This window comes from Chiroxiphia lanceolata (genome assembly GCF_009829145.1).
Source record: "Chiroxiphia lanceolata isolate bChiLan1 chromosome W unlocalized genomic scaffold, bChiLan1.pri scaffold_60_arrow_ctg1, whole genome shotgun sequence".
NCBI classification, from domain to species: Eukaryota; Metazoa; Chordata; class Aves; order Passeriformes; family Pipridae; genus Chiroxiphia; species Chiroxiphia lanceolata.
In genome coordinates, this window is record NW_022476506.1 from 14441 (window position 1) to 33052 (window position 18612).

At 59.7% G+C, this 18612-nt stretch overlaps 1 protein-coding gene across 1 annotated transcript; it reads right to left on the reverse strand.

Moving 5' to 3' along the window:
• Positions 1-1156: 1156 nt before the first annotated feature.
• Positions 1157-18408, reverse strand: LOC116781578 (fas-binding factor 1 homolog). Its single transcript, XM_032677232.1, has 20 exons — positions 18108-18408; positions 17588-17671; positions 17352-17393; positions 16960-17020; positions 16594-16654; positions 16027-16141; positions 15129-15216; positions 14136-14254; positions 13709-13796; positions 11279-13061; positions 10128-10243; positions 9209-9435; positions 7668-7774; positions 7466-7588; positions 6097-6249; positions 3977-4153; positions 2672-2809; positions 2172-2337; positions 1857-1999; positions 1157-1318 (listed from the first exon to the last, which is right to left on the reverse strand). Exons 1-20 carry the CDS (start codon positions 18115-18117, stop codon positions 1259-1261), a joined length of 3861 nt encoding a protein of 1286 aa, XP_032533123.1. The 5' UTR covers positions 18118-18408; the 3' UTR covers positions 1157-1258.
• Positions 18409-18612: the final 204 nt, after the last annotated feature.

Consider the following 18612-nt stretch of genomic DNA (forward strand, 5'->3'; position numbering starts at 1 on the left):
TTCACAGCGGCCTCCCCGACCTCAGCGAGTGAGGAGGGATTGGGGGGGCTTGGGGGGGCACTGGGTGGCACTGGGGGTTTTCAGGGGGTTGTTGGGAGGTACTGGGAGGTATTGAAGGGGAATTTGGGGTGTTTAAGGGGTACTGTGGGGTCCTGAGGGGGAATTTGGGGTGTTTAAGGGGCACTGGGGGTATTTAAGGGCACTGGGAGAGCACTGGGGGTATTAAGGGGTCTTGGGGCTGTTGGGATATCAGGACATCCCTGGGGGGTGGGGGTGTATTTGAGGGGCATCGGGGGGGCATCTGCTGCTGGTGCCCACGCAGAGGGTGCTCAGGTACCACCTCCTGCTCCAGGTGGGCTGGGGGGCACCTGGGACACACCTGGGGACACCTGGGACACATCTGAGACAGCTGGGAACAGCTGGAATACACCTGGGACACACCTGGGACACACCTAGGGATACCTGGGACACACCTGGGACAGCTGGAATACACCTGGGGACAGCTGGGACACACTTGGGGGCACCTGGGAAACACCTGGGACACACAGAGGGATACCTGGGACATGCCTGGGACACACCTGGGGACACACCTGGGACAGCTGGGACACACCTGAGGACACCTGAGGACATCTGAGGACATCTGGATGACACCTGGGTCACACTTGGGACAGCTGGGGACAGCTGGGCATATCTGGGACACGCCTGGGCACACCTGGACACACCTGGGGACAGCTGGGACACACCTGGACACACCTGGACACACCTGGGGACAGCTGGGACACACCTGGGTACACCTGGACACACCTGGGGACAGTTGGGACACCCCAGATGCCCCCAGAGTGTCTCCAATGTGTCCCCAGGTGTCCCAAGGACGGGACAAGGAGGGACAGAGGCCGGAGCAGCCGTGGCTCCCACAGCCCAGGGGGGTTGTGTGTAATTCCATGTTCTGAGCCCTCCGGGAATGCTCGGAATTGAGGGAAAACTCCTCAGCCAAGAATTTATTACTAAAAAAATACATTTATTAGTTTGTAAACACACAAAAAACAGGGGGTGGGGCCACCTTTGGGGCTTGGGGGGGCACAGTTCCAGCTCCAACTCCAGCTCCGGCTCCAGCTCCAGCTCCAACTCTGGTTCCGGCTCCAGTTCCCATTCCAGCTCCCATTCCAGCTCCCGCTCCCATTCCAACTCCAGCTCCCATTCCAGCTCCCATTCCAGCTGCAGCTCCCCCGAAGCTCCAGGCTGGTCCGGGGGGGAGGTTTCAGAGCCCTTTCCTCAAGTTCTCCAGGAAGAAGCTCTCGCTCTCCAGGAAATCGTGGTCCTGGGGATGGGAGGAGGGATGGGATGATCCCCCCAGGATGGGATGATCCCCCCAGGATGGTTCCCAGCCCCTTCCAGCCCCAATCCCACCTGGATGGGTCTGAGCCCCTTCCAGCTCCCACCCAGCTGGTTCCAAACCCTTTCCCAGCCCCTTCCAGCTCCCACCCAGCTGGTTTTGAGCCCCTTTCCCAACCCCTCCCCACGCCCCCTCAGGTTGGTTCCAATCCCATTTCCCAGCCCTTTCCAGCTCCCACCCAGCTGCTTCCAAGCCCCTTTCCAAGCCCCTTTCCCATCCCTGTACCCACCCAGCTGGTTCTGAGTCCCTTCCCAATCCCCCCTAGTTGGTTCCAAGCCCCTTTCCCACCTTGATCCCACCCAGATCATTCCAAGCCCCTTTCCCACCTTGATCCCACCCAGATCATTCCAAGCCCCTTTCCCACCTTGATCCCACCCAGGTGTTTCCAAGCCCCTTCCAGTCCCCCCCAGCGGGTTCCAATCCCTTTCCCAGCCCATTCCCAGGCCTTTCCCGTCCCGCTCACCATCCGTGCCCGGTGTTTCAGCAGCAGGAGGTGCCCCTGGAGCGCGGCCGATCCCGACAGGGTGTCCCTGGTGCCCCCCAGGATCATCCCCAGGGGAGGCAGGAATCCCGGGAGCAATCCGGGAGTGCCCGGGGCCGCTGGAGCTGCGGGCGGAGACAGCGGAGCATCCCTGGACCTGCCTCCTTCCCTCCCTCCCTCCGGCACTTCCCGGGCTCCCGGAGCTCCTCCGGGGCATCAGGAGCCCAAATCCCACCGGAGGGACCCCCAGGGGGTAAAACCAGCGCCGGGAACACCCCGGGAATGCGGGAGCCTCACCCAGGGGGATGTGGAGCCGGTCCCCCGGGATCACATCCCTCGGGATCGGCCGCTCCCGGGCTGTGCCCAGCAGGGTCCCGGCGCCGGGCACTGACAATTCCTGCGGGGACAATTCCTGCCGGAGCCGCTGGAGCTGCCGCCGCTGCTGCGCCAGGCTCAGCCGGTCCTGCCCATTCCCGGGAAAAGGGACAGGACCAGCCCTTGGCAAGGGGCCGGGAACAGGGGGGAGGGCTGGGAAAGGGGTTTGGAACCAGGGAACAGGGCTGGGAATGGGGCTGGGAATGGGCTGGGAGGGAACAGGGCTGGGAAAGGGGCTGGGAATCAGCAGGGTGGGAACTGGAAGGGGCTTGGAACCATCCAGGTGGGAGCAGGGCTGGGAAAGGGGCTTGGAACCAGGGAACAGGGCTGGGAAATGGGATCGGACCCAGCTGGGTGGGAGCAGGGCTGGGAAGCAAAGCAGCTCCATTCCCGCTGGGAAGAGCAGCCGAGCTGGGAATCACCTGCTCCAAACGCTGCTCCTGCTCCCGGAGCTGCTCCAGCTGCTCCCGCCCTGCCCGGAGCCGCTCCCGCTGCTCCGCCTCCACATTCCGGGCTTCCCGAAGAGCCCGCTCCCCATCCCGGGACTGCCGCTCCGAGAGCTGCCGGACACGGGAACGGGCGGGAATGGGGTGGGAATGGGGTGGGAATGAGGGGGAATGGGGTGGGAATGGGGATGGGAATGGGGTGGGAATGAGGGGGAATGGGAATGGGGATGGGGGGGGAATGAGGGGGGAATGGGAATAGGAATGGGGATGGGAATAGGGATGGGGATGGGAATAGGGATGGGAATGGAAATGCGGTGGGAATGGGGATGGGAATGGGGTGGGAATGGGGATTGGGATGGGGTGGGAATGAGGGGGGAATGGAGTGGGAATGGGGATGGGAATGGGGGGGAATGGGGGGGGAATGGGAATGGGGTGGGAATGGGGATTGGGATGGGAATGGGGATTGGGATGGGGATGGGAATGGGGATTGGGATGGGAATGGGGTGGGAATGGGGGGGGAATGGGAATGGGGTGGGAATGGGGATGGGAATGGGGATTGGGATGGGGATGGGAATGGGGATTGGGATGGGGATGGGAATAGGGTGGGAATGGGGATGGGAATGGGGTGTGGATTGGGATGGGGTGGGGATGGGAATGGAGATGGGAATGAGGATGGGGATGGGAATGGGGTGGGAATGGGGATGGGAATGGGGTGGGAATGGGAATGGGGTGGGAATGGGGGGGGATGAGGTGGGGATGGGGGGGGATGAGGTGGGGATGGGGGGGGAAGGAGGATGGGAACAGGGATGGGAATGGGGTAGGAATGGGGATGGGAATAGGGGGAATATGAATGGAGTGGGAATGGGGATGGGAATGGGGTGGGAATGGGGATGGGAATGGGGTGGGAATGGAGATGGGGATGAGGATGGGAATGGGGTGGGAATGGGGGAGGGAATGGGAATGGAGATGGGGATGGATACGGGGATGGGAATGTGTATGGGGATTGGGATGGGGTGGGAATGGGGATAGGATTGGGGTGGGAATGGGGGAGGGAATGGGAATGGAGATGGGGATGGGAATGGGGATTGGAATGAGGATGGGGATGGGGTGGGGATGGGAATGGGGACTGGGATGGGAATGAGGATGGGGATGGGATCCTTCCCTGCCCTGGGGGGTCCTGGGCAGCCCCCCCGTCCCTGGACAGCATTCCCACTCCAGAGGGAGCCCCAGCTCCGCTCCCAGCTGGAATTGCAGCACAGATTCCCAGCTGGAATCACCAACCTCGGCCAGGGCCTGGACCTCCTGCTCCCGCTGCCGGAGCCGCTCCGTGTCCCGGAGAACCTTCTCCCTGTCCAGCCGCAGCTCCCGCCGGGAATCCTCCAGCGCCTCCCGCTCCCGCTCCAGCTGCTCCTCCTGGGAACGCAGCTCCCGAGCCCGGAACCGCAGTGCTGCCTGCTCCTGGAGAACAGCTGGAGTCAGGGAATGTTCCCAGGGATGGACACGAGCTCCTGGAAAACAGCTGGAGTGTTCCCAGGGATGGACACAAGCCCCTGGAAAACAGCCAGAGTCAGGGAATGTTCCCAGGGATGGACACGAGCTCCTGCTAAAACAGCTGGAGTCAGGGAATGTTCCCAGGGATGGACACGAGCCCCTGCTCCTGGAGAACAGCCGGAGTCAGGGAATGTTCCCAGGGAAGGACACGAGCCCCTGCTCCTGGAGAACAGTCGGAGTCAGGGAATGTTCCCAGGGATGGACACGAGCCTCTGGAAAACAGCCAGAGTCAGGGAATGTTCCCAGGGATGGACACGAGCTCCTGCTAAAACAGCTGGAGTCAGGGAATGTTCCCAGGGATGGACACGAGCCCCTGCTCCTGGAGAACAGCCGGAGTCAGGGAATGTTCCCAGGGAAGGACATGAGCCCCTGCTCCTGGAGAACAGTCGGAGTCAGGGAATGTTCCCAGGGATGGACACGAGCCTCTGGAAAACAGCCAGAGTCAGGGAATGTTCCCAGGGATGGACACGAGCTCCTGCTCCTGGAAAACAGCCGGAGTCAGGGAATGTTCCCAGGGATGGACACGAGCTCCTGCTCCTGGAGAACAGCTGGAGTCAGGGAATGTTCCCAGGGATGGACACGAGCCCCTGCTCCTGGAGAACAGCTGGAGTCAGGGAATGTTCCCAGGGATGGACACGAGCCTCTGGAAAACAGCCAGAGTCAGGGAATGTTCCCAGGGATGGACACGAGCTCCTGCTCCTGGAAAACAGCCGGAGTCAGGGAATGTTCCCAGGGATGGACACGAGCCCCTGCTCCTGGAGAACAGCTGGAGTCAGGGAATGTTCCCAGGGATGGACACGAGCCCCGGCACTGCCGGAGCCTTGGGAATAACGGGCAGGATTTGCCCAATTCACCCTTTTGGGGGTTCAGGGAAATATTTGTGCTCAGGGTGAACATTCCGGGAATGAAGGTCATGATTCCTGAAATATGTTATATATAGATATATATATAAAAGATATAATAATATACATCATATATACACTATATAACATATAGAATATATGTTATTATAAAATATATATCACTATAATATATATATATGTAATTATAATATATACCTATCATATCAATAATATATTTATAATACCTATAATATCTATTATTTGATAAGAATATATAATAATATTATGTATTACAATATACAATAATATTGTCTATTATTATCTATTATACTGTAATATTATTATATATTGTTATATAGCATTAAAAATTACATATTATATATCACATATTACATACTGTATATTGCCATCTATTATATAATTAAATATTATTAAATAACGATATCATTAAATATTATTTAGATATTATTAACTATTAATATCACAAATACATTAAAATGTTATATTGCTATATATTTCATTATTATATTATTTAGATCCTTAATATTACAATAATATAATTATTATAATTATATTTATATAGTTATAAGATAAAATATTATTATGTTATAGTATTATAATATTGTATATTATTACAATATTATAATACTATACATCATACTATATTTTATTATAGCATTATACTATATTTTATTATAATATACTATATTTTATTATAATATTATAATACATAATATAAGATTATTAATATTGTAATATTAAATTATTACAAGATTTATTATATATTCACTATACACTTACTACTTATTGTGTATAATATAATGTAATTGATTATATACTTATGTTTATTATTACATTATAATATATAATAACTATATTATATCATCACTATCGGGGGTTTCGGTGCTTTTCCGACCCCTCGGGATCCCCCTTCCCTCCCCAAACCCGCTCTTTTTCCGCCCCCGTCTTTCCCCAACGCCAAGAAAACGGGATTTTCCCGCCCCTCACCTTGTCCAGGTTCCTCAGGGCCGACTCCAGGTGCTCCGAGCGCTCCTGGCTCAGCCTCTCCCGGCTCCGGAATTCCGCCCAGGCCTTTTCCAGCCTCCTGCGCTCCTCGGAGCATTCCCGGAGCAGCGCCCGCTGCTCCTCCAGCCACGCGCCCTGCGAGGAGCCAGGGCAGGTCCCCATCCCAATCCCACTTCCCACTGGGGATTCCCGCCTTCCATCCCTCCCCGCAGCTTCCAGAGGCTGCTCCCAGCCCTGGGGGGCATCCCGGGATATTCCCCATACACCGACCTGGACGGATCCCAGCCCCTTCCCCAGCTCCCACCCAGCTGCTTCCAAGCCCCTTTCCCAGCCCCACTCCTACCTGGCTGCTTCCAATCCCATTTCCCAGCTCCTTCCAGCTCCCACCCAGATGGTTCCAATCCCATTTCCCAGCCCCATCCAGCTCCCACCCACATGGTTCCAATCCCATTTTCCAGCCCCATCCAGCTCCCACCCAGATGGTTCCAATCCCATTTTCCAGCCCCAGCCAGCTCCCACTCACTGATTCCAAGCCCCTTTCCCAGCCCTGTTCCCTAGTTCCCAGCCCTTTCCAGTGCCCATCCAGCTGTTTCCAAGCCCCTTTCCCAGCCCCAATCCCACCTGGCTGTTCCAATTCCATTTCCCAGCCCCATCCAGCTCCCACCCAGATGGTTCCAATCCCATTTTCCAGCCCTGTTTCCACACAGCTGGTTTTGAGCCCCTTTCCCAGCCCTGTTCCCACTCAAGTCATTCCAAGCCCCATTCCCAACCCTATTTCCACCCAGCTGCTTCCAAGCCCCTTTCCCAGCCCTGTTCCCTGGTTCCACACTCCTTCCAAGCCCTTTTCCCAGTTGGTTCCAAGTCCCTTTCCCAGTTGGTTCCAAGTCCCTTTCCCAGTTGGTTCCAAGCCCCTTTCCCAGTTGGTTCCAAGCCCCTTTCCCAGTTGGTTCCAAGCCCTTTCCCAGCCCTGTTCCCACCCAGCTGGTTCCAACCCCCTTTTCCCAGCCCTGCTCCCACTTGGTCCGTTCCAAGCCCCTTCCAGCTCCCACCCGGTTGGTTCCAAGCCCTTTTCCCAGGCCTGTTCCCACCCAGGCAGTTCCAAGCCCCCGCCTGCTGATTCCAAGCCCTCTTCCCACCTGAATGGTTCCCAGCACCTTCCAGCTCCCACCCAGATGATTCAATCCCATTTCCCAGCTGGTTCCAATCCCATTTCCCAGCTGGTTCCAATCCCCTTTCCCAGCTGGTTCCAATCCCATCTCCCAGCCCTGCTCCCACCCCCCTGGAGCTGCAGGAGGCTGAGAGGGTGGGTGTGGGAAGCTGGGAAAGCCCCTGGAATCGTGTCCCAGCCCACCTTGGCCTCGTCCAGCGCCGCCCTTTCCATGGAGAGCAGCTGAGCCGAGAGCTGCCGCTGCTCCTCCAGCGCCTTCCGCAGGGATTCCGCCTTGGAATGCTCGGCCTCGGCCCTGCGGCGCTCCTGGGGGGGCAGGGGCAGCTCCAGGGATCGCCCCCATCCCGCCGGGAGGGCTCGGGGATGGGGACACTTCGGGAATCACCTGTTCCAGGAGCTGCTCCTGCTCTCCCAGCCGGGATTCCAGGGCAGCCAAGGCCTCCTGGAGCTGGCTCTGCTCCTGCTGCTGCCGGCACAGCCGGGCCTGGAGCGCTGGGAGAGGGAAAATCGGGATCCGGGGGGAGCCTGGGCACCAGGAACTGGATCCTGGGCAGTGGGAATTAGATCCTGGGCAGCAGGAATTGGATCCTGGACAGTGGGAATTGGATCTTGGGCAGCAGGAATTGGATCCTGGGCAGCAGGAGGTAAATCCTGGGCAGCAGGAATTGGATCTTGGGCAGCAGGAGGGGAATCCTGGACAGTGGGAATTGGATCTTGGGCAGCAGGAGGGGGATCCTGGGCAGTGGGAATTGGATCCTGGGCAGTGGGAATTGGATCTTGGGCAGCAGGAATTGGATCCTGGGCAGCAGGAATTGGATCCTGGGCAGCGGGAATTGGATCCCGGGTAGCGGGAATTGGATCCTGGGCAGTGGGAATTGGATCCTGGGCAGTGGGAATTGGATCCTGGGCAGCAGGAATTGGATCTTGGCCACCAGGAGGGAAATCCTGGGCAGCAGGAATTGGATCTTGGGCAGCAGGAGGGGGATCCTGGGCAGTGGGAATTGGATCCTGGGCAGTGGGAATTGGATCCTGGGCAGCAGGAATTGGATCCTGGGCAGCAGGAATTGGATCCCGGGCAGCGGGAATTGGATCCCGGGTAGCGGGAATTGGATCCCTGGCAGTGGGAATTGGATCCTGGGTAGTGGGAATTGGATCCTGGGCAGCAGGAATTGGATCTTGGCCACCAGGAGGGAAATCCTGGGCAGCAGGAATTGGATCTTGGGCAGCAGGAGGGGGATCCTGGGCAGTGGGAATTGGATCCTGGGCAGTGGGAATTGGATCTTGGGCAGCAGGAATTGGATCCTGGGCAGCAGGAATTGGATCCCGGGCAGCGGGAATTGGATCCCGGGTAGCGGGAATTGGATCCCTGGCAGTGGGAATTGGATCCTGGGTAGTGGGAATTGGATCCTGGGCAGCAGGAATTGGATCTTGGCCACCAGGAGGGAAATCCTGGGCAGCAGGAATTGGATCTTGGGCAGCAGGAGGGGGATCCTGGGCAGCAGGATTTGGATCCTGGGCAGCAGGAGGTAGGATTCTCCCTCCTGTGGAAAACCCACCTGTGTTTGTGCCCTGCACCCCCAGCACAGGGAAGATCCCATTCCCAGGGCTTTGCCAGCCCTGGCTCCCAGCCTTTGGAACACTGGGAGCAACTCATCCCAGTTTTCTGGGGGTCCCTAAGCCTGAGGGGGATCCCAGAGGGGGAGGAGGAGCAGCCGTGGCCCCTCTGGAGCCGAGCTGGACACGGAGCCTGCAGAGCTCAGGGAATTCCCCCCGCAGCCCCCCGTGGAACCGGGATCTCGGGGCTCCTGGGGGACAGCACAGGGCTGGATCTGTCCCAGGAGTGCCTGGATTCCGTGGGATCAGCACTGGTGTCGTTGGGATGGAGCAGAGGAATCCTTGGAATGATGCACTTGGAGGGAACGTTACCTGTGAGCTGCTCATCCCGCTCCTGGGAAGGGGGGTGATCCTGGGATCTGGGATGATCCTGGGCCGTGGAGGGATCCTGGCAGTGATCCTGGGCCGTGGGGTGATCCTTGGAGAGGGGCAGATCCCGGGATGGGGGGTGATCCTGGCACGGGGGGGGGCTCCTGTCCTGGCTCCGTGTCAGAACCCGTGGCCTCTCCTGCTGCTCCTCCCCCACCTTCCCTCGGCTCCTGAGCAGGGATTGGGATCGGGATAGGGATGGGAGGGACTGGGAAGCCCCCTGGCATTCCCAGCCCCAGCGGGGGGAGCACAGGGGGGACCCCGGTACCTGTGGGGGCTCTCCAGGATATCCCGGTACCTGTGGGATCCCAGCAGATCCCGGTACCTGCAGGAGCTCTCCAGGAGATCCTGGTACCTGTGGGATCCCAGGAGATCCCGGTACCTGCAGGAGCTCTCCAGGAGATCCTGGTACCTGTGGGATCCCAGGAGATCCCGGTACCTGCAGGAGCTCTCCAGGAGATCCTGGTACCCGTGGGATCCCAGGAGATCCTGGTACCTGTGGGATCCCAGCAGATCCCGGTACCTGTGGGGGCTCTCCAGGATATCCTGGTATCCATGGGAGCCCTCCAGGAGATCCCGGTACCTGTGGGATCCCAGCAGATCCTGGTACCTGTGGGATCCTAGGAGCTCCCAGTACCTGTGGGATCCCAGTAGATCCCAGTACCTGTGGGATCCCAGCACATCCTGGTACCTGTGGGATCCCAGGAGATCCCAGTACCTGTGGGGGCTCTCCAGCAGATCCCGGTACCTGTGGGATCCCAGCACATCCTGGTACCTGTGGGGGCTCTCCAGCAGATCCCGGTACCTGTGGGATCCCAGCACATCCTGGTACCTGTGGGGGCTCTCCAGCAGATCCCGGTACCTGTGGGATCCCAGCACATCCCGGTACCTGTGTGGGCTCTCCAGCAGATCCAGGTCCCGGTGCCGCCTCTGGAGACTCTCCAGGAAGAGGCTCCGCTCCAGCTCCAGCGCCCGGACCTGCGGCACCGGGAGAGAGGACACCCCACCCACAGGTGACACCCCACCCACAGGTGACACCCCTACACACAGGTGACACCCCCACCCCCACAGGTGACCCTCACACACACAAGTGACCCCCCCACCCAAAAGTAACCCCCCCTCCACAGGTGACCCTCCCCACACACTCAAGTGACCCCCCCTTCCATAAGTGACCCCCCCACCCACAGGTGACCCCCCTCACACACAGGTGACCCCCCCCTAAAAGTAGCCCCCCCTCCACAGGTGACCCCCCCGTCCACAGGTGACCCCCCAGCCTACAGGTAACTCCCCCCCCCAGGAGACACCCCCAGTACACACAGGTGACCCTCACACACACAGGTGACCCCTCCCCAAAAGTAATCCCCCCCCCACAGGTGATCCCCCCCTCCCACAGGTGACACCCTCACCCACAGGTGACCCCCACCCACAGGTGACCCCCCCCTAAAAGTACCCCTCCCTCCACAGGTGACCCTCCCCTTCCATAGGTGACCCCCCCACCCACAGGTGACCCCCACCCACAGGTGATCCCCACACACCCACAGGTGACCCCCAGCCTACAGGTGACCCCCACATACCCACAGGTGACTCCCCCCCAACAGGTGACTCCCCCTCCACAGGTGACACCCCTCCACAGGTGACACCCCCACTACACACAGGTGACCCTCACACACACAGGTGACACCCCCCCAGAAGTAACCCCCCCTCCACAGGTGACCCTCCCCTTCCACAGGTGACCCCCCCACCCACAAGTGACCCCCCCCACCCACAGGTGACCCCCAGCCTACAGGTGACCCCCCCAGAGGTGACACCACCACTACACACAGGTGATCCCCCCACCCACAGGTGACCCCCCTCACACACAGGTGACCCCCCCCTTCCATAAGTGACCCCCTCACCCACAGGTGACCCCCCCCCCCACAGGTGACCCGTCCCCAAAAGTAATCCCCCCCCACAGGGGATCCTCCCCTCCCACAGGTGACCCCATCCCACAGGTGACCCCCCCCCAGGTCCCACCTGGAGCTCGAGCTCCGCCACCCGCGTCGAGAGAGTGCCCAGGATGGAGCCGGAGCCGGGATTGGCCGGGAATGCCGGGAATGCTCCTGGAGCTGGGAATGGCCAGGATGGGAATGCTCCTGGATCCCTCTGGAATGGCTGGGATGGGAAAGCTCCTGGATCCTGGAGTGGTGGGGCTGGGAGAGCTCCTGGATCCCTCTGGAATGGTTGCGATGGGAATGCTCCTGGATTCACCTGGAATGGTTGAGATGGGAATGCTCCTGGATCCCTCTGGAACGGTTGGGATGGGAATGCTCCTGGATTCACCTGGAATGGTTGGGATGGGAGAGCTCCTGGATCCCTCTGGAATGGTTGCGATGGGAGAGCTCCTGGATCCCTCTGGAATGGTTGCGATGGGAGAGCTCCTGGATCCCTCTGGAATGGTTGCGATGGGAATGCTCCTGGATTCACCTGGAATGGTTGAGATGGGAATGCTCCTGGATCCCTCTGGAACGGTTGGGATGGGAATGCTCCTGGATTCACCTGGAATGGTTGGGATGGGAGAGCTCCTGGATCCCTCTGGAATGGTTGCGATGGGAGAGCTCCTGGATCCCTCTGGAATGGTTGCGATGGGAGAGCTCCTGGATCCCTCTGGAATGATTGCGATGGGAGAGCTCCTGGATCCCTCTGGAATGGTTGGGATGGGAGAGCTCCTGGATCCCTCTGGAATGGTTGCGATGGGAATGCTCCTGGATTCACCTGGAATGGTTGAGATGGGAATGCTCCTGGATCCCTCTGGAATGGTTGAGATGGGAATGCTCCTGGATCCCTCTGGAATGGTTGGGATGGGAGAGCCCCTGGATCCTTCTGGAATGGTTGGGATTGGAGAATGGTGTCCTGGGAAGGGCATCTCCTGCTCTCCCGGGAATGCTGATCCAGCCCCTCCACTCCCTCTGGCTCTCTTCCCGGGCTCCCGGAGGGTTGGGAATGTCTCTCCCGGGCTCTTTTCCGGGCCAAGGCCGAGCTCAGCCAGTTCTGCTCCTGGGCCGGGCCGGGATCGGCTCCTGCCGGCGGCTCCAATCCCAGGAAATCCTCATCCCTGGATCCCAATCCCGGGAAATCCTCATCCTTGGGTTCTGATCTTGGGAGCTTCTTGTCCTTCGATGCCAGTCCCGGGAAATCCTTGTCCTTGGATCCCGATCCCAGGAATTCCTTGTCCTTGGGTCCCAACCTTGGGAAATTCTCATCCTTGGGTCCCAGTCCTGGGAAATCCTCATTCTTGGATCCCAATCCCAGGATATCCTCGTCCTTGGGTCCCAATCTTGGGAAATTCTTGTCCTTCGATCCCAGTCCTGGGAATTCCTTGTCCTTGAGTCCCAATCCTGGTAAATCCTCATTCCTGGATACCAATCCTGAGAGATCCTTGTCCTTGGATCCAAGTCCTGGGAAATCCTTGTCCTTGGGTTCGGATCTTGGGAAATTCTTGTCCTTCGATCCCAGTCCCGGGAATTCCTTGTCCTTGGGCTCCAATCCCAGGAATTCCTTGTCCTTGGGTCCCAATCTTGGAAAATTCTCATCCTTGGGTCCCAGTCCCAGGAAATCCTCATTCCTGGATCCCAGTCCTGGGATATCCTTCTCCTTGGATCCCAGTCCTGGGATATCCTTGTCCTTGGGTCCCAATCCCGGGAATTCCTCGTCCCTGGCTCCGGATCCTGGGAATTCCTCATCCTTCAGGCCCAGCCAGGCGGCCCCGCCCCCGCTGCCCCTCGGGGCCCTCGGGAAGAGGCCGATCCCGCTGGGAATCCTGTGGGAGACAGGGGGCACTGAGGGGGGACATGGGGACACTGGGATAGTGAGACAGTGGGATAGTGGGGATATTGGGATACTGGGATACTGGACATATTTGGGATACTGGGGATATTGGGATACTGGGGATACTGGACATATTTGGGATACTGGGGATATTGGGATACTGGGATACTGGGATAGTGGGATACTGGGATAGTGGGATACTGGGGATACTGGGGATATTGGGATACTGGGATGGTGGGATGCTGGGATACTGGGGATACTGGGGATATTGAGGATACTGAGGATACTGGAGATATTGGGATACTGGGATACTGGGATAATGGGATACTGGGGATATTGGGATACTGGGATACTGGGAACACTGAGGGCACTGGGGACACTGGGGACATCAGCCAGGAAAGAGCCTGGGGACACTGGGGACACTGGAGAGACATTGGGGGAACACTGGGGGGACACTTGAGAACACTGGGGGGACACTGGGGGACACTGGGGGACATTGGGGGACACTTGGGGACACTGGAGGGATGTGGGGGACACTGGGAGGACACTGGGGGACATTGGGGGGACACTGGGGGGACATTGGGGGACATTGGGGACACTGGGAGGACATTGGGGGACACTGGAGGGTCCCCCCCATACCTGCGCCCCCTCCTCCGGCCCGGCTGCCCCTCGGAGGCCACGGAGGGCTCGTAGGATCCCACGGGAAAATCCAGCTCTTCCCACGGCCCTGAACCGGGAAAAGCGCCCGGAACGATCAGCGCCTGGAAAAGCGCCTGGAAAAGCACCTGGAAAAGCACCTGCCTGGGAATTTCCACTGGGATTGGGTCTCGGGAAACACCCCTGCCCTGCTCTTCCTTCCTGGGAATTCCCACTGGGATTGGGCCTCTGGAAAACACCCCTGCCCTGCTCTTCCCAGGGAATTCCCACTGGGATTGTGCCTCTGGAAAACCCCCCTGCCCTGCTCCTCCCAGGGAATACCCACTAGGATTGTTCCTCCCCAGGAATTCCCGCCTGGATCGTGCCTCTGGAACGCCCTTCCCTGTGTCCCCCCCCGCACTGTTCCCACCTGGCTGCTCCGGCTCCTCAGGATCCGTCCTGGATTCCCCCTTTTCGGTCCCGGATTCCCCCTTTTCCGGCTGCTCCAGGATTTTGCCCCCGGAGCCTCTTCCCGTGCGGAGCCGCGGGCTGGGAACACCCCGGGATGATCCCACGGGAATGGGGGGACACGGGGAGGTGGCACAGGGGGGGCACAGGGGTCTGGAGGGACATGAGGGGCACGGGGGGGGACAGGGGAGGACATGGGGGGCGTGGGGAGATGGCACAGGGGGCACGGGGGGGTTTGAGGGGTAGGGGGGACATGGGGGGCACAGGGGGGACATGGGGGGCACAGGGGGCACAGGGGGGAGCAGGGGGGCACAGGGAGACATGGGGAGATGGCACAGGGGGCACGGGGGGTTTTGGGGGGATATGGAGGGACATGGGGGCACAGGGGGGACGAGGGGGCACAGGGGGGCATGGGGAGATGGCACAGGGGGCACGGGGGGGCCTGTGGGGGTAAAGGGGCATGGGGGGCACAGGGGGCACAAAGGGGGGATATGGGGGGCATGGGGGTGTGTGGGGGGCACAGGGGACATGGGGGTGATGGGGGGGGGCACAGAGGGGGTCTGGGGGGGCATGGAGGGCATGGGGGGGCAGCACGGGGGGGGATGGGAGGATATGGGGGGTCATGGGGGAGGATGGGGGCATGGGGGGTATGGGAGGATATGGGGGGCACAGGGAGGGCACAGAGGGAGCACAGGGACATGGGGGGCACAGGGACATGGGGGAGGATATGGGGGGCACAGGGACATGGGGGAGGATATGGGGGGCACAGGGAGGGCACAGGGACATGTGGGGGCACAGGGGGCACAGGGACTTGGGGGAGGATATGGGGGGCACAGGGGGCACAAGGGGGGCACAGAGGGGGCATGGGGGGGCACAGGGACATGGGGGGCACAGGGGGGGCACAGAGGGGGCACAGGCCACCCCCTGTCCCTGTCCTGTCCCACCAGGCCCTCACCTGTCCGACATTCCCGGGGCTTTCCCGGCTCCTCCCGGGGAATCCACGAGGTCACCGAGGCCACCCCTGGGGGGGACACCGGGGGCACCTGTGGGGAGGGGCACCAGTGGCCTTGGGGACAATCCTGGGGTCACCAACGGCCTGGGGGACGTCCCCAGGGTCACCTGGGACAGCTCTGATCCCATGGGAATCACTGCCCTGGGAATGGGGGCTGATCCCATGGAATCACTGCCCTGGGAACAGGGAATGGGCTCTGATCCCATGGAATCACTGCTCTGGGAACAGGGAATGGGGGCTGATCCCATGGGAATCACTACCCTGGGAAAGGGGGCTGATCCCTTGGGAATCACTGCCCCGGGAATGGGGGCTGATCCCATGGAATCACTGCCCTGGGAATGGGGGCTGATCCCATGGAATCACTGCCCTGGGAATGGGGGCTGATCCCATGGGAATCACTGCCCTGGGAACAGGGAATGGGCTCTGATCCCATGGGAATCACTGCCCTGGAAACAGGGAATGGGGGCTGATCCCATGGGAATCACTACCCTGGGAACAGGGAATGGGGGCTGATCCCATGGGAATCACTGCCCTGGGAACAGGGAATGGGGGCTGATCCCATGGGAATCACTGCCCTGGGAACAGGGAATGGGGGCTGATCCCATGGGAATCACTACCCTGGGAAAGGGGGCTGATCCCTTGGGAATCACTGCCCCGGGAATGGGGGCTGATCCCATGGAATCACTGCCCTGGGAATGGGGGCTGATCCCTTGGGAATCACTGCCCTGGGAACAGGGAAAGGGCTCTGATCCAATGGGAATCACTGCCCTGGGAACAGGGAAAGGGCTCTGATCCCACGGGAGTTGCTCCAAGGGGAAAAGCCCAGCGGAATTCCCAGTACCTTCCTCGGGATCCAGCTGCTTCCCAAGGCTTTTCCCTGCCCCTGTCCCAGCTCCCGCCAGCCTGGGCCTGGATCTGGAGATTCCCAGGATTTCTGCATCCAGGTCATCCAGGTCCTGGGGATAGAGAGCCCAAGGGAAGGAATTCTGCCCCAAAGGTCGGGAATTTTGCCCCAAAGGTCAGGAATTCTGCCTTGGCCTGTCCGTGAGAGCTTGGGAATTCTGTCTTCACCTGTCCCCAGAAAATTGGGAATTCTGCCTTTACCCATCCCCAAAAGGTTTAGGAATTCTGCCCCAAAAAGTGGGGAATTCTGCTCCAAAAGTTCAGGAATTCTACCCAGAAAGGTTGGGAATTCTGCCCTCACCTGTCTCCAAAAAGTTTAGGAATTCTGCCCCAGACAGTTTGGGAATTCTGTCCCAAAAGGTCGGAACTCCTGCCTTTACCTGTTCATAAAAGGTTGGGAATCCTGCCCCCACCTGTCCCTCAAAAAGTTGGGAATTCTCCCTTTACCTGTCCACAAAAAGCTGGGAATTCTGTCCCAAAGTTTGGGAATTCTGCCCTCACTCACCTGTGTCTCTCCCACATCATCTTCAGGGAATTTCCCGACGGGATCCTCCTCCAGGGCCCCCCTGTGACAGGGATCAGGGATTGGGATCAGAGATTTGGGATCAGGGGTTTGAGATCAGAGGGATTTGGGATCACGGGGTTGGGATCAAGGGTTTGGGATCAGGGATTTGGGATCAGGGGGATTTGGGATCATGGGTTTGGGATCAGGGATTGGGATCAGGGGTTTGGGATCACAGGAGTGGGATCAGGGATTGGGATCAGGGGTTTGAGATCATGGGGCTGGGATTAGGGGTTTGGGATCAGGGATTAGGATCAGGGGTTTGGGATCAGGGAGTGGGAAGGGGGGTGAGAGGAGCTGAGCACTCACCTGGAGCTCACCTGGGCGCAGGTGAGTCGGGATCCACGGGAAGGGGGAACGGGAGGATCCTCTGGGAACAAGGAAGGGTCAGGGAGGGACTTGGGATCAGGAGAAGGGAGAATTCCCTCCAGGTGATCCCAGGACAGGTGATTCCCCCAAGTGATCCCAGTACAGGTGATCCCAGGACAGGTGATCCCCCCCAAGTGATCCCAGCACAGGTGATTCCAGGACAGGTGAACCCCCCCCCCGGTGATCCCCCCAGGTGATCCCAGCACAGGTGATCCCCCCAAGTGATCCCAGGACAGGTGATCCCAGCACAGCTGATCCCCCCCAGGTGATCCCCAGCTCAGGTGTTTCCCCCCCAGGTGATCCTGGGACACATCCAGAGGGTCCCGTTTTACCATCGAATCCCAGGAGATCCGCGAGCACGTCCTCCACGGAATCTGGGACACGACACGGTCCAGGTGAGCTCAGGTGGGACCAGGTGATCCCAGGTGAGCTCAGGTGGGACCAGGTGATCCCAGGTGAGCTCAGGTGATCCCAGATGGCCTCCCCAGGCAGGTGGCAAAAGCTGCCACCTGTCCCCGTGTCCCCCCCTCCCTCCTGGCACTCCCGGGGATCCAGGTGAGGGACTCACCTGCCATCCTGCTCCGGGCTGGGGCCACCTGTGGAGACACAAATTCTCTCAGGATACAGGGAAGCACCAGAGCTTCCCCAACACCTGGGCAGGCAGGGGTTTGTCTAGAGTATCACACCTGGAGCCCACTTGGATCTCACCTGGATCCCACCTGGAGCCCCCAGACCTTTCACACCCACCTGCATCCCACTTGGATTCCCAACATGTCCCACCTAGATCCCACCTGGATCCCCACCCGCAAATCCCACTGGATTCCCACCCCTGGATCCCCCCCGGATCTCACCCTGTCCCATCTGGATCCCCAGGCCTCTTCCATCCACCTGAATCCCACCCCTGGATCCCACCTGGATCCTCAGCCATGTCCCACTCACCTGAATTCCACCTCGATCCCACTTGGATACCCAGACCTTTCACATCCCCCTGGATCCCACCTGGATCCTCAACATGCCCCACCCACGTGAATCCCACCTGGATCGCAGCCTCTCCCACCTGGATCCCCCTGGCTCCCCCCCCTCCTTACCGTGGCTCATCCCAGTCGATCCCAGGTCATTCCCAAGTCATTCCCAGCCCCACCGCTGCCTCCTCCGGGTCAGGACCCCCGGCCTGAGGGGAGAGGAGAGGAGGGGGCGGCTCTCTGGAGGCCCGGGGGGACCTCGGGGGTCCCAGAAGGTGCTGGGGGGGTCTCAGGGGGTCCCGGGACTCACCCCTCCCACCGTCCCTCCCAGGGGTCCCAGGACGTCCCGGAGGATACTCTCCTGTCTCCCCCGGGGGTTCTGGGCCCATCAATCCCGCTCGGGGGGTCCCAGGAGGTTCTGGGGGGTCCCGGATCCCCCCGTGTCTCACCCAGCTCCGCGCTCGCCATGGGCGCCGCCATATTGCGCGCCACCGGCAGGAAAGGCCCCCGTTGCCATAGCGACGGCAGGGCCGCCTCATGCAGCGCCCTCGTGGAAGGCCCCTCCCGTTGCCATAGCGACGGGGCTGCCCCGCGCAGCGCCCGATTGGAGCCGCGCCCAGAGCCCCTCCCC

What these genes read in the sequence shown, in the direction of transcription:
- LOC116781578 (XM_032677232.1), bottom strand. An exon ending in GCAGCTGGATCCCGAGGAAG is followed by an intron (nt 15,217 to 16,026) that starts GTACTGGGAATT and finishes CCCTCCCCACAG; the next exon opens with GTGCCCCCGGTGTCCCCCCC. An exon ending in CCCTGAGGAACCTGGACAAG is followed by an intron (nt 4,154 to 6,096) that starts GTGAGGGGCGGG and finishes GCTGTTCTCCAG; the next exon opens with GAGCAGGCAGCACTGCGGTT.